This window comes from Homalodisca vitripennis, chromosome 1 (genome assembly GCF_021130785.1).
Source record: "Homalodisca vitripennis isolate AUS2020 chromosome 1, UT_GWSS_2.1, whole genome shotgun sequence".
NCBI lineage: Eukaryota > Metazoa > Arthropoda > Insecta > Hemiptera > Cicadellidae > Homalodisca > Homalodisca vitripennis.
In genome coordinates, this window is record NC_060207.1 from 97991772 (window position 1) to 98014355 (window position 22584).

The following is a 22584-nucleotide window of genomic DNA, read 5'->3' on the forward strand; positions in this document are numbered from 1 at the left end:
ACCTTTCACTTGTCTGGAAATCTGCATAGTCATAACGTTTATATACTGAACACTTATCAGAACTGCAACTGAATCATTTACCCCAGAGGTACTGATGAAAATATATGAGATCAATTTTCGCTTAGATGCCTACAGTACGATTCATAGTGCTGATGTTGATTTCAGATAAACAGACGTAAATCTGTTTAAAGAACTCTTTAATCCTATGTTAATCTCATTCTTGTGCTTTATGTACTTTACTAAAAAATGTATTTAACACGTTGACTGCTGACGGCAAATACATGTAAATTGCCCCAGAACCTAAAGTCTAATATTTATTAATACAATCACCATTTGCTATCAGAGGTTGATTTATGGGCAGATAATAACGTCTGTGATCCAAAATGGCGGATTACATGACGTCACAGATTGACCCGCGGATCCGCGGGGTCAGCATGCGGAAAGAGTTTTGTCGCACAGAGCGCGGCTAAAAAGTCTAATAACGCGAGTGGCTACCGTAAAAACAATCCAATTTTAAACTATTTCATTATATAGTGCAAAACAAAAACAAATAAAACTATATACAATATGTACAAGGTCTTGAGAGCATGGCTTTTAGCTGGCCTCTGTGATGTATGTCAAAACAATTGACAGCGCGAAGTCCTGGTTTACCTGGACAAACAGAACATGTATATGTTGTCATCTTCCTTTTCTTTTCATTCTTGTAGCATACCCTACAATCTTTACGTTTTCTGTCACCCTTTTTATCCCGTTCTTCATTTTGTACAAGTTTGTGGGTTGGGTTTCTTGGTGGAGTAATGAGAGGAGGAATGGGTCATCCATCAACATAAAAAACCAGTCAATCGGTGAACCATTACCTGGTACATCTACTAGCAATCTATTGTTTCCGGTGAAAGGGATCTGTCTTAGTCCATTTGTATTATTAACCCATGAAGGGTTTATTACAATATCTTCACTATCACTACCCGAACTGTCAACAGCAGTGTTTCCACTGGATTCACTATCCACATCTGATGCTTCATCGTCAGTAGCACTATTTTCTGTAGCACGGTTGGCAGACATGGTGAAATGCGATATAAAACTTGTATAATACAATAGTACAATGTCACTACACATAAATAAACAACTCACTAAGAACGCATCACTTGCACATGCTAAAAACGCGGGAAACAGAAACGAAGTACAAGTCAAGGTCAACTCGGAACCACACGCCACGCTCAACGAGTACGAACCGTCCCGGCCGAGAGCTGGGCTCACACTGAGCAATAGTCGAGACTATGGCAACGCCCCGCGGATCCGCGTGGCGCGCACTGCTACGCCGCCGCTTACCCCGCGGATCCGCGGGGCCCGCACTGAACGTGTTAAAAGTGTAACTTGACCTTATGGATAGACTACACTACACACTCACACACATGCATGCATGCTTTTAAGTGGTGAAGAAGAACATACAAAATGAGACAGAATGGTACAAATTATACATTCTTCATGTAAACTGTCTTGTAGAAGCCATGTTTAGATCTTTTCAAAAAATATGTTTATAATTGCTATTTATGTTACTTTTACGTTTTTATATATATATATATATATATTTTTTATATATATATATATATATATATATATATATATATTTATTTATTTATTTATTTAGCTCAATGAATTTTCTAAATTACATGAAATTATAAACAAGAATATTTACTTTTAAACCTGCTATATTTAAAATAAACTGTGATCAAACTCCGTTAAAAATAAAATTTCTGGCAGTTGATATTAAATAAAAAATATCTTTGACTTAGCCTTATCAGATTGCATTGTAGGAAAGAGATTAATAAAACACTAAATGATATACTTGAATACAACTTTCATATGTTTCACCTATAATATTTAATTTGGTCTCTTAGGTAATTAAGTGAAACAATTTAGCGAGACACAAATAAAATAATCATGATACAGTACATCAAAAATATACAAAATCTTGTATAGAGATGTCGGAATTACAGTTATTAAATTTATTAGTATATCATTACAAACATCCAATGATAGAGGTTCGTCAGAGACACTTGAGTTAGAGGTTTTTTCACTTATGATCAAAATACATCAACTACTCATTTATAGGATGTATATTATATAAAATGGTTTGTTGAGATATGAGATGTTGAATTGCTTTATACATTATTTTGTTGGCTGTGTTTGGTATCCTCCAATACAAATGCCCAGGTTTTTAAAACTCATTAACAAATACGTTGTGTTTTTAGTGTTGTAATTTGTACTGACATCCTTTTTATCTGCAGGGTGGGGCACCCCAGTCCCGAAGTGGGGTCCACAGGGTCTCGCACACCCAAGGTGAGCCCCAACTCCATGACTCCACCAGCTGTGCGACAGCCTGCTAAACGTGCAAGGAGAGGATCTGAGAGTTCTAATGCTTCACACGAAGAGCTGCCTCCTGCTACGCCAAGGTGAGAGCCCACTGACTTGATAATCCTCGATAAAAGCTTGAAAATAATTAAACTTGTAAATTGAAGTTTTCAAAAGTTTCTCAGTTTTCCCTTTTATAAAAATATAATATTTTAATGTTTTTTATCGTGATCATTTCCAGCATTGATGAATGCTTTGAATTTTTCAAAAGTCTTTTAGAGTGGGCTTTTTAAGTGTGGTCCTTCCATCTGTGGAGATCACTAACTCAGGCATTCACTAACTAATTATAATAGGCCAAACCCCACAGGCGCACGTGTGTGTGTGTGTGTGTGTGTGTGAGTGCGTGTGCGTGCGTGTGTGCGTGCGTGAGTGTGTTTGTGTGTGTGTGTCTGTGTTTTGTATATTAACTCATAATACAATTTTATACTTTTATAGTTCAAAACTTTCTTAAAATCACAGCAGTAAATTAATACTTCTATACTGGCTGCAAACAATTCTCTATCTAATATTTGATGAAATTTCCTATAAATTGTCCAATAAATATCTTTATTTTTAGGAACTGATTTCCACTTAAAAATTTTTTCAATTGCCAAACTAAGTGAGAATCAGATATTGCCAAGATAGAGCAAAAGTGAAGTTGAAACAGTAACTTTTAATTCATGGATTCTTGTGTTAGTCAAGCAGCTCAAGTCTTATGTTGTCATGCTACTCAAATTACTTCTCTGTACCCAAATCAAGAATGTTTTCCTCTGTTTATTCTTAAGAATTTTTTGCAGTATTGGCAGTTTATTGTATGCTTGAATAATTTCTAACTGAATAATAATAACTGCTCTAATCGCTTATTAAATAGCTATGATTTATAAAACTTTAATCATTCTACAGTATATATTTGCCCCTCAGTAAATCACAGAATGTTGTTCAACCAACACAGAATTTTTAAGAGGACTTACCACCATTGAATTTAATTTTGGGGTTATGAACACAACATTGTTAACTCAACCCACTTACACTAACCTAATTCTATAAGTATCAAACTTGTTCTAATAACTCCATATCCAAATCAGTTTGTCTCTTGATCCCATTGAAGTAGACACTAATGCTGGTTCTGGTATGCTAGTTTGGGACCAATTGCCGAGAAACTTAGTGGTTATGTGTATTGACCATGTATTATTTTGTTTAGTTGGCCAATTTTCCACTAGATATCGTTTAGATGTCCTTTAGAAGTATTTAAGATGCAACAAATAACCAAATAATTTTATTTTTTTAAAGACAGCTATCCTGATTTCTTTGTTTTTGGTTTCAATAATCATATATTTCGAGCATTTCTTTTTATTATCCCACAGTTTGTTTACATTGCATGTAATGATGAGACATGAAAACTTATGTGATACTAAGGCTGATAAACACCTGCATAGAGATTGTGAGTATAATTTGAGCAATAATGATATCATGAAAGAATTAAAAATTGTTATATTTTGCTTATTTGATCAAAACTTTAAATATGTTATAGAAAATTTTGTTCATTTTTGTATGAATAAAAGATACACAATGACAAGTATTTCTTACAATACAAAATAATATTGCCATGAGTCTGCTGCGACTATTCATGGACATATTATAAATATATATAATACAAACTGTCAGAAAAATAGTTAAAAAACTATGGTAATTATTTATCTATTATCTTTTTATGTACGTTATTGCAATTAGTAATTTGCACACTGCCTATCAACTGTCATAAGATTTGATAAATTTGAGATTCAACTTCAAACACATTCACACATTAGTCGAAACTTTCCAAGCTTATTTTATACACTTCTGTTGATTTTATTCATTAGTTAGTAGTATAATATTTTGGAAATATAGGTACTGGAATTTAGTGAAAAGAGCTGTATTATCAAGAATCCTCAATACCCTGATTGCATTAAGTATCAAGTATTAGAATCAATCCATACATAATTTCTACCATATTTAATTCGTGCCACTAGGCCTGCAAAGAACCAAATATATATATATATATATATATATATTATATATATATATATATATATATATATATATACATATATATACTACCTTAATGGGTTAACCATTTGAAAATGAACTTTAGTTCAATTGTTTTTGGACAGAACCAAAAATATTTATTGTCTCAATAAAAAAGATTCCATGAAAAAGACCCTTAAATCTCATAAGGTTAATAATAAGAATGTTTCTAATAACTTAAAATATCCAGAGTAGGAGTTTGTTTTAATTAGTTGAGAAATTTGTTATTGTGAGTGGGCAAGGTGAGACTTATCGATAAGGCGTAAGTCTTAACCCTTCGCATGCCACTAAACAATCCATTAACTTTCCTATAACGCCAAGACAACTAACAATTTTTTGTTTCTTTAAGTTCAAAGCTAATTTTTATTATACCTAAATTATAAAAGTTAAAAGCAAAAAAGTATAAAACGGGGAACTTTACTTAAAATTGGCGTATTTATTGATAAAAATAAAAAGGAACTATATACAAAACTGTTTATTTCAAATAAATTTTAATTTTACTTATTAAAACTAATGACAACACTACCACTACATGATGAAGAATAATGAGATATACGGTATACATGCACGCTCGCACGCACCGAGAAAGCAGTAATTCGCGCCACGGATATGTTTGGTTATGGCTCTGTAGGAGACGCAGAACTTATGAGTAGATGGTCGGAGTTAGACCAAGGGCGCTCCCCTCCTCCCTGCCACAAAGTGAAGGTCGTTTATAAATACTTGGCAGCCGTGATAAGCATGGAGTGTGTACTGGGTGTTTCAAAGGCTTTTTGTGCACTAAAAATCTCCAAGAGATATAATCTATAATATTGAATATAACTGTATTTGACGTTTTGGTCAAAGTGTACCATTCCAATATATCCATCTACGGCGTGGGAAGGGTTAAAATTTACTTTAACAATTAATTTTGAAGCTGAAAGCTAAAAAATATACTCTTCCGGCTTAAAAAGAGTATAGACGTCATTAATAAATTATTTTTTTAATTGATGAATGCAAACATGAATTTGATAACATTTAACACAATAACAACATGATTGTTTTTTTTTTTTTTTTTGTATTGTTTTATGATTGTGTTTTAAACAACACAGCAAATTACTCAAAAACCTAAAATAAATTGTGATTTATACTGACTTTGTTTATTTGAATTCCCAGGTTATCTAGATCAGTTTTACAGACAGACTGAAATCTTTTCAAGAATAACCAATCTTTGTTGAATATCCAGAGTAATTTCTTATTCTCTTGGCAGTTGTTTTCCATTCAGAATAATGCATACATTATAACAATTTAACATCATTGCAGTAAGTCTCTAAGAGGTTAATAATTGTAAATTTGAATTATGGCTAAAGATCGATAATACTATACTTTTATAACCATCGTAAAACTTGTATCAGCAGCTTGTTCTTCAAAGGTAACAGAGGACAGCAAAAACTACTCTTGATTGTGAAGAGCTAGATAGACAGGCTTATGGTTGTATTAAGTGATAGTCCAACACTTGTCAGTTGAAATGATGGCTTTGAAATGTCTGTGTGATCATTTCTCTTGGAAGCAGTGTACGAAAGTTAAACAAGAGAGAGTGACTAAACATCACCAAGTTTCTTTCATGTATTTTTTTTTTTAACTTAAGAGTAGGCAATAGTTTTTTGTAGTGGTGGCTCAGAATTTACTCTTCTGTTAGGTATCGCAGTACAAACTTACCTAGTAATCAAGCTTTGCACCATTGGTAATTGCTAAGTTTTGTTTGTTTGTTAATGAACACCATTTCCAATTTGATTGTTTTAGTTATTAACCCTTAGCGAGCCATGGACATGGCTAAACATCATACATAATTCAGTTTCATTAATAGATAAGGACTTGTATTGACCAAAATAGCGTAGTGTTATTTATCTTGTTTTAACACCTTTTATATGTTATCAATGTTAGCTGAATAAATTAAGGTGTAATGAATAGGTCTTCACCTTACGTTAATAATGAATAGCTGACTTATGTTAACTGTAGCGAGAGTGGATAAATGGCGGCACGCCACTCATTCATTGTCTGTTACCCACTCATACTCCTGTCAGGCAACGATCGTGTCCGAGAATTTTTTGTATGCTCCTGGACTTTGATTCATTGTTTTTTGTTTGAACATTGTTTAAAATTTTTGAAGTAGTTTTTTGTGTTTTAATATTATTATTATTTATTAAAGTTTTATATTGGGAAAGAAAGTTATTTTACCAGTTTATTTTAACTTTTTTTCAAAAGTATATTTTTTAAATTTAGAGTTTTAAACGAATACAAACATTTAAAAACACATAATTTAGTATGTTTAAATTTCATGTGGTGTTTGAAACTTTGAAAATATTATATTTCAACTTATAAATATTTATTTTACAATGTTTTGTTTTGTTGGAAAGTTACCGTTTGATTATAATGTGCTCACCAAGGGTTAATATCATCCTCACACAACACTAATAGTACAGAAGCCAAGAACAAACACAACCTGGTATTTCTTGAAATCGGTAGTAAAATTTCCTCTAAAAAAGAAATCAATCGTCAACCACATTAGTTTTGGTGAAGGCCAAAATGAGAGGGTTTCAAAGGAATACACAGCAATTTGTTTCCTGGAATCATGTTTTTCTTAACACATTTAAAACTAACAATTACACATGTAAATTAATGTTAAAGCATTGTTAGCTAACCCTAGCGACTTTCATTCTCCTTCTTCTAGTTGTCTGATGGTCATATTACTATTATTTATGTGTCTGGTAGTCGGTTTTAAGTGCATCAAGTTAAAAGAAATGTGATCTAAGAAATGTATTATCATTTCTTATTTTTAACCCTTTTGATAACCTCACACTTTGACTTCTACCAAAACTAGTGTAGCTGACAATAGATTTCGTTCATAGGAGAAAATTCTGTATCCGTTTCAAGAAAAAGTAGGCTTTGTGCTTATACAGTGCACATTAGCTCTTGACTCCTAGACTATAAGACAAACACTACTAGTAATACATAAGATTTTTATTCATTAATATATTGTCATAAATAAAGATAAAAATTGTGATTTGATCTCGTCTAGTATTTTGGTGTTGGGATATGATGACTCCGTCGGCCAGTGGGTGGTGAATGCGCGAGGTTTATCACGTACTACAGTCAGCCTCCCTACCCCACTCCAGCCTCCCAGTCAGCCTCCCTACTCTAACATTAGATCTGGGGACTTTACTATTGAGTCAGTATTCATTCTTTAATTATTCCTCTCATGCTGATTTACGTCTGCTCTTCACCATTCGTAGCAGATTTTTGTAAAGTTTAATTTGATTTTATGAAACAGTTTTTGTTTGTGAGAAATTTCATGATAAAGTAGGTCAATATAAAGATTTTAATATTGATTTCAGGTACAATGAGTTGAGTAAAGAAACTGAATTTCTGTTTAAGAACAAAAGTTATGGAATGTGGTTCTCCTCCTGCAGCATTTTACTACTGAGATATCAGGTTTTAAAACATCAAGTTGAAAAAATGCTTTTAAATAACCTGTCATTGCATCTAGTATTAAAAGTTATGTACAGCAGATATGTTTGATGATTACTTTATTTCTTCAAATTGTTTTAAGGATTAAATGGAATTTGGTTTTAGATTGGTTCTTTAGGTGAAAGATATTGTTTTATCCATGTATGCTCAAGCTTCTTCATGCTTCAGGTGCATGTATCTATTTCAGTTTCTTTACTGAACTCATAAGCCTATATATCAAGATTACGTTCAGTTACAATAATTGTAAATAATTGTAAATTGAATAAATAATAAAATTATGTGAAGAGATTTTCTGCATATAATTAATCCATAATCATATCATTGTTTCTGTCAATTTTAGAACTAATGGCTTTAATCAGGTGCAGTTTTATGGGTTAAAACTAAGTGTCAAGCCTACATCTTTAAATCTGTTATCAAGCATGAGGTGCAATTTGATATACAGTAAAACCCCAGTTAACCGAATTCGGATCAACTGAAACGGTTCCATGAATGATAATGTGTATATAAATAACCAAGCAAAATAGTTTATATTCAACAGCAGAAAACTGTGCTATCCCTCCTCCACCTCTAATCATGCGTGATACATAACCATAGTGACTGGATGGGAAATTAACGTGTCCTTGAGATGATACATCCTCTGCCTCCCTCAGCATGCCAGCCGACTTACATCGTTGGTATTAGTTATCTCCCCCACTCCTACCTCCATTCCCAAAGTATAACATACCGAAATCGTTAGTATGCAATTGGTATTCCCATACGCACCCATTGTAATAAGTTAATTTCAGACGTAATCAGGTTAACCGAAAAATTGGTTATCCAAAGTGGCTGTTCCCACTTTATTTTGGTTAACAGGGGTTTTACTGTACATATTTAAATTTATCATATTGACTACATTGGCTTTTTAAATGCAATGATGCTTGTTCACTACAGAAATTCACTTCATCTTATGTTTGGTTATTGCAAACCTGAATGTTATTGAATACTTTGTAATTTACAAACATTTTTAACAGATCTGTATATAATGTTAAAGAGCAAACAATCAATTTTCTTTTGGAATTATGTAATTATCCATTTAAAAATGTAAATTTATTTTAAACAACCTGTATGTTGGTTTGGAAAAAATTGAACTACTACAATATTGGTTTTTGTGTCTTGAACAAAAATTATAATGTCCATTGTTAGTTACACTCACGCTGAAGTAAACACACCTACATGAACACGTAGGGAAGCATACTGTAAAACCAAGCTATGGAACTGACATTGACAAATTATCCCGTGTAATTAGTTCAAATATAATTTGTTTGGGAGCAGCACCAATCAACAAGAACATAATGTGGAGTTCTATTAGATTGCATTGACGCAGCTAGATAATAGGAGCCCTTTAGTTACGCAGGTTTACTCAGGTAAAGAGTACACAGAGAGAGAAATATATGAACGTATGAATTGATGTAGGTCCGGTGCGTGTAAACAAATATGTACAAGTACAGCAGTTAACTATAATCTCTCCCAAAAACTAGATTATAAAAAATCTTAACGAAAAAATTTGAGTTTAATTTTTTTAATTTTAGGTTTATGGCACACATTTTATATCTCCACTTTTTATTTGGGATGATATTCCTTGATTTGTTTTTAACATGTATACATTATAGCTTGGCTTAACTCCTGACTATAGGCCAGACCACTAGTATTCAAAACACATTCAACAGTAATAAAAAACTGTTACTTTTAAAAATTGAACTGTTCTTGTTAGTGATCCAACTGCTTGACTATTGGTAAAGTCTGAATTACCTTCAAGCCTTTAGTTCAGAGAACTAGTTCTGTAGTTTGGTCATAAACAAGTCTTATTTTTTACTTTCTCTCCCTTAACATAATATAAGAGAAACTATTGATGCTTGACAAAATATTCTGTGAATAGAAATTTGGGTCACTGTGAAAGTATTTTTCTTAAACTTACTTTGGATATAACTTAATAAAGAATCAACTTAAAACAAATACAATGTGGATTTAGTAAGTGTAGCAATTTTGATATACTAAATATTAATTTACATTCCATATTGTGGTATAATTAGCATAATCAAAGTTGCGTTTAAATTGTCCTTTGAACACGTTTAATTTCATATAAAAATAAATTATGACAAAATAAATATTAAACTAGATGTTCCAGAATTCTCTATTATAGTGGAAGTACATGTAAAGGATGAAATGTTCTGGTACTATTTACTGTATAAGTTGACGAGAGTGTGTTGCAGGCCCAATAAGCGGAAGTGTTCAGAGAACGCAGCAGAACTCATCAAAGCCTGCATGGGACTAGAAGAATACCAGGCAAAGAAATCTGCGGATGCTGACAATACTAAACACAAGAAACAGGGTAGGTTGTGTAGAAGGTGTTGGGTATAACAAACATAATATAAAGGAAAGTTATTAGGTATACATGATGTTACGTCAACATATGAATGACACAAAGATAAAAACTTAAAGTATCTTAAATAAGTGATAGCGATAAATCATCACCGAATTTTTCGCATATTGCTAGCGATGAAATTTGCTAGGCACCGTAGCTTTGTGGTATTCTTACAAATACTACGAGTGACGATAGACTGTTGTACTAGGCTTAAGGGTTGAATTCAGTATTACAATTGTTTATTTGGATAGAAAATAGACTAGGGAATCAGAAATTTTCACCCAGGAATCTCAAAAGAGATTTTGAGTGGCCACCCTGTAAAAAGTCCTTAATGTCGTGAAGACTGTCTCATTTGTATTCTGCTCTATACGCTACTAAGTTGCATGACGCTTTAGACACAAATTATTTTATATTAATAAATCTTAGGTATGCATATATGTTTTGGAAAATGTTACTCAGGTTTGGGAGAAAAATTAGCTTACAACACAAAATTAATTAGTAAAACAAATTGTTTCTACAAATTTATAAACGAAACAATAAGCCTAATAATCCTAGAAAGAGATACATTTGTGAAGTATTCTTTACAAAGGTCATTCACTAACAAAACAAAATTATTACTGGTCAAAAACAGCTGAATTGTTCCATACGAAACTTTTAGGAACCTTGCGATGACATCTTACCAGCTGTTCAGTCATGATTTGTAAACATATTCTCAAATGTACTCAGTTAACCATGGAGAGTCCGCTCAAGAATTGCACTGTAGAAGAGCAACAGACCACGATCAGAATTTTAGTCATGAAAGGTGAGTCATGAAAATCCACGAAAATATGAGTGTACGGAGAAAATTGTTTGAATCGGTCAAACCTTTACAAATAACAGTTATAACAGTTTCTAAGTGACCGTGCATAAGTTTATGACGAGCAGCACAGCGGACAACCAGTCAAAGTTCCTCTCTCACTAGGCATATCACTGTTGAACTGATTAGTTTAAAAATAAATGCAAGTGTTGGAACTGTCCATAAATTTATTCACAACAAGCTGCAGAACAAAAAAACCCTGTGCGAGATGGATGCCCAGACAAGTTGCAGTCGTTCACAAAGAAAACTGGCTTTAAATCAGTTAACAGTTGAAAAATCGATATTCTACTGAAGGAGAAAGTTTTTTGTATAGAATTATAATGTGTAATGACATGAAACATGGATCCACCGCTATGAGCCAGAGTCAAAACGAAAGAGTTGAGTGGAAGCATATGTGTTCTCCCACTTGCAAAAAATTCAGGAGCCAGTCATCTGCCAGTAAAGTCATGCTTACACTATTCTGGAATTTTCAGGGGCCAATTTATTATGATTTTCTTGAAAGTTAAGAACAATCAACAGCCAGTACTAAAGTGACATGCTGGAAAACAAGAACTGCCATTCAAACTAAATGTCACAGGCTCTTGCTAAAGACAACGCCCATCCACATGTGGTATAGGTGACGGAAAGAAAAATTTTGGAAACTTGGGTGGTAGATCCTTCTACATTTCCACCTACAGCCCTGACATCGCCCCATCAGACTTCAATCTGTTTGGATCCCTTTAAGAGGGTCTATGACGGACACTTGTTTGATCCAATGAGAAGGTTATAAATCATGTGCAAAAGTAACTTCAAGATCAACCCAAAGACTTTAGGGCAAGGGCATTTAAAAATTACCAAAAATATAGAACAAGTGTATAAGTGTTGATGGGGACTATTTTGAAAAGTTACCAAAGTGTTGTATTGATTGAATAAACCGTTTTTAAACAGTAGTAATTTGTTTTGGAGATTATGATAAATAAAAATCAAGCAAAACTTAGGCCAAAAGCATTTGTGCTGTTCAAAGTAAATCAAAGTTATAGGTTTACAACAAAGACACCAATTTTTTTACCTATGTTAAAAATTACATTGAAATGTTATACTAAAAAAGTTGGTATGTCAAATAGATTGGTACCCGCCCAATACCACCAGAAAATAATTGACTACAGTATATTTAGATAGATTTCTTCAGATTAATCTAGAACAAGATTGACCACTTAGTTACATTTCTAATTAACTTACAAATATTTTTTTAAGGATTATAATTTTAAATCATACTAAAATAACACCAAATGGAATTTTGAATAGGACTGAATGCAGCTTCGGGGGAAGCAGCCGAATCCTCGGACGATGAGCCGCTGATCGAGATGGTGGGCAAAGGTCGGACCAAGAGTTGCTCCGGGGAAGACCCAAGTCCCTCACCCACTCGGTCAGCTCGCGGAAGCAAAGATGAAGATATCAAGTAAGTCCCATGTTGTCTATGATAAATAGTAGTTGTAAAATATACTTCCTGTGTCAGTTTTATTATAATAGTTTTTATTCAGAGTTTTATTTAGGATATGTTTTTCTTGAGTCATTGACCATTAGGTTTTCCTTCTATGGGCAGTTATTTACTCTCTGTCTTATGTTTTTATCATCTTTCATTCTTTTAGTGGCTAGATCCATACTTTTTCACTGTTGGTAACAAAGGTGTGAATATACAGCGTTACATCTGCATTTGTTTAAATGTCATTGTCACAATATTTGTTCATAAATTAAAACATTTTAATTTTGTTGATGCTATATTAGCTTAAGCACTGTAAGAAGACAGTGAAATCATTACTACTGAAATGAAAAATTCTTACATCTTTGTTTCAACCCAGAGTAAGTCATATCTTAGAGTAAATTGTTAAATATTAGTTTGTGAACAATAGTACAAGATAGTAAAAATTTACTATGCTCTTATTCTTTTATTCAACATCTCACATTTAGGCCAAATATTTACAGTAACCGTTATATTTTGGGGTAAGTTTATTTGTGTTGAGATCTTAGCTTTTATTTATCAGTTGTAGCATCAGTTATGGTGTATCTTGTACATTTTTTAAATTTAATGATTCTTTTACAGCTTTTGTAATGATTAATGATTTGTTGTTTCCTACAATCAGTTCTTGGTCCCATTAGTTCATGTGAAAAGAACTGGAGTGAGAACTGTCTGCAAAATGTTGACTAATGTTGTAATTTCGGCTATTACCATTTGTTTCAAGTTAAAGTACCATATAATAATTTTTTTGCTTTGGACAATATATTTATGCTGAGCTTGTAAACACTGCTCCGCACCCAATTGCTTGTGCTGAAATTAATTGTGATTGTTAATGTGAGTATTGGTGGATTTGTCCCAATATAAAAAAAACTTGATTTTTCACATATTCTATTGTTTGTTTTAAAAGGGTGTTGTAGGAACACACACTATCAAAAAATAATTCATTTAAAAAGTCCTTTACAAAAATATATGAGTATTTTAAATTTCCTTATACAAATGTAAATATACCTTACCTTAGGTAAAAAAAAAAGCGCCGTAAGTTAATTTAAAACATTAAAATGTTCATTGGTTGAAGAACCAGGAATCATTTATGTGAAGTTTGTTTTGGACGATGGAAGGATTGTGAAGGAAGCAGGATTTTTCTGTATGTATTAGGTTAGTTATTCATGTTATCTCAAAAAGTAGTGTTGCTGATTTTTTTATGGATCCTTTGATATTTGTTTTTGACAATGGAAGGATTGTAAAGGAAATAGGATTTTTCCATGTGTGTTACGTTAGTAATTCACCTGAGGAAATTAAACGTAGTGTTACTGATTTTTGTATCACTGAACGATGGCAAATGTCCAGAAATATCTTTTCCTACAAACCAGGAATTGTCATGAAGGAAATCCAATAACAGTAAAAAAGGATGATGCCTTTACAGTAGAAGTCCCTTTCTATTACAACAGTAAATGTGATAGACTTCAAGGTAAAGCAATCATATTTTTTATGTATTGTTTAGATAAGCTGATTTTAGCCACCTGAATAAAAAAATTCATTTTGAGTTTTTTTAATTGTTTTATAATTCTCTGGGTGCAATAAATGGTTATCATCGTACATGACTGATGTAAAAATGAAGGAAAATCAGTTTAAGTAAATCTTTGTATAAGTAATTAAAGGACCTTATCTGTTTGTAATCAACCCATTGCAATTCACTGATGAAATATCTTATAATGCAGCAGTTGGATGTGTCGTCACGGTGACGAGCTCAGGTCACAAAAGTGATCTTTCAATGTCACCTCCTATTACTCCTAATAATGTTTTGTACAAAGCGCTAACATCATCACTAGGCTAATGGATTTTTTTACCATGGCTATTATTTAGTTTTCAAACAAGTTTGTGAATATTCCGTAGATTGCAGTTGTATGTAAAAATTTAAGAATCAGCTGAATTTACTCTCTGTTGTGTAATACAGGGTCTGTATAATAAGTAACCGGACTGACTTCAGGAAATTTTTTATTTGCAAAATATGTACAATTTTTCATTAGAAATCTTCAAAGTAGTCCCCATTGGAGTCGATAACACGCTGATACCGTATTTTCCAATCCCCGAACGCTCCCTGGAAGTCGGCAACCTCGATGTTGTCTAGAGCCCTCGTCGTAGCACGTTGAACGTTTTCCAGAGTCCCGAACCGCGTCCCCTTTAGGTGTCTCTTGATCTTGGGGAACAGAAAGAAGTCCGGTGGTGCCATATCCGGGCTGTAAGGAGGCTGTGGCAATGTTGCCCTCAACTGTTTTGCCAACTGTTCGGTGACGAGCAGGCAGGTGTGCGACGGTGCATTGTCGTGATGGAGAATCCACGAATCGGCAATCTCCGGACGGACTCGGTGAACCCGGGCGGTTAGTCGACGGAGCACCTCTCTGTAGTACTGGCCGTTTACAGTTTGACCGGGTGGCACAAACTCTTTGTGAACAATGCCTTTCACGTCAAAGAAAGCAATGAGCATCGACTTCACCTTCGATTTGCTCATGCGCGCTTTTTTCGGTCGTGGTGACGCTGGTGTGTGCCACTCCGAACTCTGCCGCTTCGTCTCAGGATCGTATTCAAAAACCCACGTCTCGTCTCCTGTAATAACGTGGTTGAAAAACTCTGGTTCGGTTTGCAGTCGATCAAGGATTTCCGAAGCGACAGCAACACGACGCTTCTTTTGCTCATCAGTCAGGTGTTTGGGTACCAGCTTCGCGCAGATCTTCCTCATGCCCAGATCGTTCTTAATAATGTTTTGAACGGTCATCTTATCAATTCCGACCTCATCTGCGATAGCCCAAATGCTCAGACGACGATCACTGTTCAACACATCACGCACTTTTTGCACATTTGTGTCCGTGTGACTCGTTGATGGAGGACTGACGCGCTGTTTGTCATGGACGTCATCGCGGCCCTCCCGGAAATTTTTGTGCCACTGAAACACCTGAGTTCTGGACAGAGCATCCTCACCGTAAGCCTCTTGAATCATTTGAAGAGTTTCCGTGGCCGTTTTCTTGAGTTTGACACAAAATTTAATTCTAAAACGTTGCTCGATCGTACTGTCCATTTTCACTCCGACGGGGTAACTGAACAAGCACTCCGCTCTCGCTCGATACTAATTCTCCAAGCGCTTGGAGGCAACTGCTGCAGCCCAGTTCCCTTTCACTAGACCCCCCACCACCACTACAGCACCAGATACCGGTTAGCAGACGCTTTGACGGAGCGGGGCAGGCTCAGTCCGGTTACTTATTATACAGACCCTGTATTACTAATTTATTGTTTTCCTCAGTTGTTTTTACAACAGCAACTAGTTTTGAATTTTACGGTATCAGTTGCATGTACTATTTTTATTTGCCGTAAATAATAATGGCATAAATGATCATTTATTTTCAATTAAGAGTATCATAAGTAATTAAACCACAGGATGGTTCGATGTGTAATTATATTTAGACAGATATTGAAATAATGATTGTACTATAATTTTTTAGATTCCATTGATACCACCAAAAATGAATTTTGAAGATGAGAATTCTACTATTAAAGTGTTATTTAATTGTCAAAGTAGTTTATCACTATTCTTTTTATTGCACTGAAAAACTTTGTTGCCTCACAAGATACTTCATGCTGCTGTATGTATACAAGTTATATGTATGTCCACTGTTTGCAGTCCAAATATTTTACCATGGTTTTCAAAATGTTTATTTGACAGATAGCTCCTATTAGTAGTAGAGATTTTAAGATCCTAGTGTGGAATTGTGTTTTTGTTTTTATCAGATTATTTCCTGAGAGTGTGGTGCTTGTTGATTTATTTCCAAATAACATTGCTTGTTACATTGAGCTGCATAACCTCGTAGCTTCAGACAAATTGGACAGACCCAAGGTTTAGTTGATTGTCTTGTGAAATTGATTGATGTATTGGTTGATTAACCCTTAAAGTGCAGTATATATGAATATTCATATTGATTTTAGTTTATTGTGTTCATTATAATTAATGAAACCTACAAGAATGTGTATGAATGAATAAATGTACTGATTTGTAACCATAAAAAATTATTCATTAACCATTAGTATTCTTTGGTTATTGTTTTCTCTGACAATGTGGGGCGCGGCATGCGGATATAGCAGTATGGCGTGCCTAAGTATAAGGGACGTGTTTACATCTAAAACACCAGTACTGGTAGATTTAAAAAAGACTCGATTGTTATTTCTTCTTCCAAGGAACAAAAATAAATGTAACTTTTGCAAAAATAAAATTGTTTAAAATCTGTAAATGTATGTTAATTGAATCCTGGCCAAATTTTCTTCAGCACTTTAAGGGTTAATTACATGCATTACTAATAATTTAAAAACTAAAACAATTATTGAGTTATTTTATTTAGTTGTTGTTACCATCCCTTTGTTTAGTAAATTGTTTAAAATCCATAGTAAAATATAATATGATGTTGTATATCTGTTAATATTGTATCATTTATTTGATGACAACAATTTGGGCTTTGTTTATCAAGACTTATTGTTAAACAGAAACATGCTATACATTGTTTTTATTAGCTAAGCATTAGTGAATCGCTCAAAGAGCTGGACAAATTTTATTTCTGTCTATTTGTTCCGCCCTGCCGCTCATGCGTTGAGTGTTCCCCATATGTACAATCCAAACATAAAACTTTTAAGTCTCTGCTCGATCCAGTGCTCATTGCCCACTGCTTACCACTCGTATCACGGCAGAGGCCTCTGTTTTATTTATGAACAGTTGCTCCTCATACACACATTTTGACTGATTACATAGGTTAAAACAATGAAATTGATGTTAATATAACTTTCTTTGTTCAACCTCGACTGAATTGCGTATACACTGGTAAAACATTGAGCTGATTTCGTGTCTGACAGTAAAAATCGCTAGTTTAAATGAGCTCTCACGAGCGCTGCCACAACCAGTATCGGACATTGTTTACAAGAACTGGAGAGTATTGTCGGATATTAAAATTTCAGTTATAAACATTATCGAGACATCACTGGAGGGTGCTGTGCAAATTTTCTCAAAACTTAACTTGCTAGTGTAAATGCAGCTTAATGTTGATGCCAGTCTACGGACGGTAGATGGCCAGACGACCAAATTAACCACACATATCAGTTTTTGTTATCAGAGCAGCATTGGTTGGTCGATGGTTGGAGATCCCGTCAGTTCTTTGATCTCTGATCAACTATTTATCTGAACGACTTCCCTGCACACGTGATGATCAGTTGGACAATTCAAACTGTTTAAAACAACAGTCCAACATGTATAAGGAGCCTTATGTCATATTATTTTTTAGTGCATGACTATAATCTAATGAACATGTTGTGACGAAATTTTCGTGCTTTTATTTACTTTGTGGTTGTGTTGTCATGATAGGGTAATTCTATTCTTGCATTATCTTTAATGCTAACAAAATATTTCGAGGATTGGAAGAAGCACTGGCACGAGTTCATAATATCCAATTGGACTATTTTGAAGGTGGCAACATATTACTGTAGATCTATATTCTTAAGGAAGAGTCCATCCCTATGTACAACAGTAGAGTTTTATTTTGTTTCATTTATTTGTTCACTAAAATGTTATCAAGAAATAGTCTCAAAACAAAATAACATAAAAGATACTTGGCTCATTAAATTCATTCAAGTAGACGTGTCAGTCTTTCTGAAAATAAGATTTACTAACATCCTGGCATTTGTTTAATTATAACGTTTTTTATGTCAGACATAACACTGATTTTGAAAGTGACAACTTTACCTTGTACAATAAATATTTGATAAACAAAGCCCTGTTGTATTAATCATGTCAATATTTCAGCCATTGCAGCGGCCAGCATTGTCTGTGTTTGTAAAAGGGATGAGTAATCAATAAAAATGCATACCTTATAAATATCTTAGATTACATGATAACACTGGTCAAAATCATTTTGGTTTTCCTTCAATTTCTGAAGAACGAAATTTCGGAGGCCAGTGTAATGTGGAATGTTGGTTCTAGCTTGCTGGACGGCAAGGGGGGACGGTCCGTGTGTTTGTGATTGTATGCCTTCTGTAGTTCAGGTAAGCCCACAGTCGCACCCTAGCCAGCTTATCAGTGTGTGCACCTTGACTTGGGCCAGCCAGTTTGTCTGTTCTCTCTATCTTGTCGGTTGCAGGTATCTGTTCTGTTGATTTGGTCATAACGTTTGTCACAGTCGCATCGATGTTGTTGCGTTACTGAATTATGGTAGATCTTTTTTGTGATTAGAACTACATAAATATATTACTTAATGGAAACTTGCGTTTATCTTTCAATTATATTTAATTACTAAATTACTACAGGCTAGAAAATACTCTGAACCACTGTAATGTATTGCTTTCTATAGTTCATTTATACATTTTCATACCAACTTTAAAATTTTAAACAGAAAAAGTTTTCTTATTTTATATGACATAAATTAGTAAAATGTTATTTCACTCATAAAAGAGATCTACATTTTATTTCTAGCTTTATATATTTTATTTCAATAATGTAACTAAACAGTACTCTTAAGCAAAATATTATACTATGTAATTTTGAAAATAAATAACCTATAAAACATAAATCTGACTTTTTACTGACTAGATATTAAATTAAGAATAAATATTTTAATTGAACTTTAAAACTCGTTTGTAATCATATTTTTAATAAATTACTACTTTATCTTGTTATTAGTTTGATACACTTTATTAGAGTGGTCATTTGAAATATATTTGTAGGTAAAACTAATAAAGTCTTTATTAGATTTTATTATTGTAAGTTTTATATATGTATTTACAGAGTTTGTATACAAATTCAAATATAAACTATTAAGAGATTGCATTTGATTAGAAATTCTTTCAGTAAATCATTTACACTCTCATAACATTTCATATGTAATTGTTTAACAACTGTAATTTACTTACTCCCTGAATTGGGAATATGCATGCTGTTTCTAAATTTAGTTGCTTGATCAGTGTGCTTCTAAATGTTTGTGTGTGGTTAGATCTATTAGAGGTGTTATTATAGTTCTCTTGAATAATCATGTTTCTACTGGAAAATTTTAAATCGTACACTGTTTCGTATGAAATTGAAAATTCTATACCGTTTTTAATGCAGCTTGCAGATTGTCGGTAACTAAACTTACTGTGAAGTATGCATGTTTGTGTAGTAGGTATACTTTATTGTAGCATGGTAGACGTTGTAATATGGTAGTTTGGCTTCTTAAAGCCATCTTTGAGAGGTTTCATATTTTGTCATTGTTAAATTAATATTTTATTAACGAATACATAATTTTGAACGATATGGACAATTAGTTATTGACTGTAACCATCAATAAGGACATTTTCGTGTTAAAACCAAACAATACCTCTGGTAAAACTATCTCAAGCTTATTTAATATAAAATATAGGACTTAATTAAGTAAGTGTGCCTGCAAGTTTGTAATAATTGTTAAATGTGTCATATTGTGCATAATTATTAATTTGCTGGATATAAATTTGTAAAATTGTTTAAACACCAAATGTTACACATTTATAAAACGATTTGATCTTTATGAGCAAGTTTAATATTAAATTCCATTTTATTTTAAGATTTTGATAAAAGAGTGCCAAAGAGCTTATACTGAGTGAAAGAGTTCCTTAGTAAGGAATTCTATTCTCAGAAATACACTTGGTAACATTTAGCAAATTTGTTATTTAACTAAACAAGAAATTCTGTGAGTACAAAAGACGAATATACATATCAAGATAATACTTGTACTTGCTGTGTGTATAAATGTATTAAATGTTCATGCCTTATGAACATGTAAAATAAAATAAATGATTTCTCTAATGAGTTAAGAAGGTCTAGGTAATATTAAATAATTTCACATTGTACTGCAATAGAATGTTTTTAACATTTGTTATGGATAATAATTCTTTTCACCACTTCAGAATAATTATTTTGAAATCCATGTAGTCCTATACAATGTCAGCCCACCCAATCCTTCTGGTCTTTTGCCTGTAGCCAAGCAACAAATTTTGGAGCCATGCAATGTTTTAAGTAAAATTTTCATAAAACAAGTTTTATCCAGATCTTATTTCAACTCCTCAACAGCCAAACAACGGTTTTTCTTGATTGCTGCATGAACACATTCAGGTTTTGTTTCTGTTTATTGAGGATCTACCAGGATGAAAATTTGTATACAGTCATTTTTATATGACATAAATCCTAAATTTGTTTTGATATCTCTAACAGACCAAAATCTGTACAATACAAATACTCTAGGATGTAAAATAGCCGTGTTTTTGTGGTGAATATTAATACAAATTCTTTGGTGAAAATTTTTAATCAAAGTAGAATTCCACACTTGCGGAAGAATGTGTAATGAGACAGGTGCCCTGCAGGTCGTGTATGTGCCTTTACAACAGGAAGGTTCCCACTTTCACTGTAAAATTTGATCATATACAATTCATAACACTGAATATAGCCGTGGGTTAAATTTATTTCAGACAAACCTCTTATTTCTCAACTATTATAATGTGCTTATGCGCCTAACTTTACTGTATGGTGCGGAAACTGCTTATACTAGCACTCATGAATGTGAGTTTGTCATTCTCATTCTTTTCCTACAATCTTTATAGTTCCAAACCTTTTAACCTTCTTATTTTGTAATTTTTTAAATAACATATTGACTGTCTTCTAAAAATTTGTGTCAATTAACTAACAAACAATCTTTACTACTTTATTAATTTCTAAATTGTTACCTACCTACTCTAGCTAATTTACCTAGGGCTATGAATTATTTCAAATGGCCACTAAATATTCTAATTTCAGAGTTAGGTTACGTTCTTTTGTTAATTTAAATTGTTTTTACTTTTATTCCCACGTTACTACTGTATTTGGTATTATAATATATTGAACATGTTGAATAACTGTTACCATAGTGTTCTAAAGCACAGGATGTCCTCAGTGAGTTTGACTACATCAAGATGCAATTATTAACCTAAATTTAGATCAAGTTGAAAATGTGCATTGTGCTCAAATTCAAAAGATAATCTATTTGCTTATTATTATTATATTTCACAATCACTATTAAATAAAGTAAGAAGTAATTTTTAAACATAACTATTACTCAATTCTCAAGTATTTTATTTTTAAATTATTAAATTTATTTATTTATCAAGTAGTTAAATTAATCAAACGATGATTAAAGTTCTTAGTGCCACAGTGTTGCTGTACGTAATGTGCAAAAAATACACAAAATGCCAAAATCTGTTACAATCATATTGTGTTAGTAATTCATGTAATAACACACAATAATTTTAGGTATCTAACTGAATAGAGGAATTCAATAAGTTGTGAAGGATATATTAATGTGAGTTTTTCTTCTCTGTGAGTGGCCAGTATATTACTTGATATTTATGAAATTACTCTAGCAGTTACTTGCGGCTTAGCACACAATTTCATGTTGAAAGCAGAGACACCATTTGCATATTTATGGCCATTATAATGTACTCCTGTCAGTAAATTTCACAAACTATTGTTCATATTTATTAGTGATTTATTAATTTCATACCAATACTGATATCTCAGATCTTTTGAAATAACCAAGAGTTTATAGCCTAGTTGTCAAATAATATGAATACTAAAAAATTAAAATACTTGTTCATTGTTGAAATACCAGTACTGGGTATTGTTTAATTTTTACTAAATTTATAATATTTGTATTTACCACACAAAATATTTTACACATGAACTTCGTTTTAGATTTAGACACATGAATAAGTTTTAAAAAATCATGGAAATATTGTGTACAAAATGTTAGTTCAATCTTGAAATTTAAAAAATAAAATAAGTCCTGTAACCAATTTAAAAATATA

At 32.8% G+C, this 22584-nt stretch overlaps 1 protein-coding gene across 6 annotated transcripts in view; it reads left to right on the top strand.

The window, feature by feature from the left end:
• The window catches only part of LOC124367436 (flocculation protein FLO11), a 90037-nt gene that overhangs the window by 63112 nt on the left and 4341 nt on the right, over window positions 1-22584 (top strand). For 5 of the 6 annotated variants that reach the window (XM_046824249.1, XM_046824273.1, XM_046824258.1 and 2 more), the window contains 4 exons: window positions 2289-2453; window positions 7511-7660; window positions 10209-10327; window positions 12501-12654. In XM_046824249.1, coding sequence (XP_046680205.1) covers window positions 2289-2453; window positions 7511-7660; window positions 10209-10327; window positions 12501-12654 — 588 coding nt within the window. The remainder of the gene's footprint in view (window positions 1-2288; window positions 2454-7510; window positions 7661-10208; window positions 10328-12500; window positions 12655-22584) is intronic. The other variant, XM_046824285.1, reaches the window with a different exon arrangement.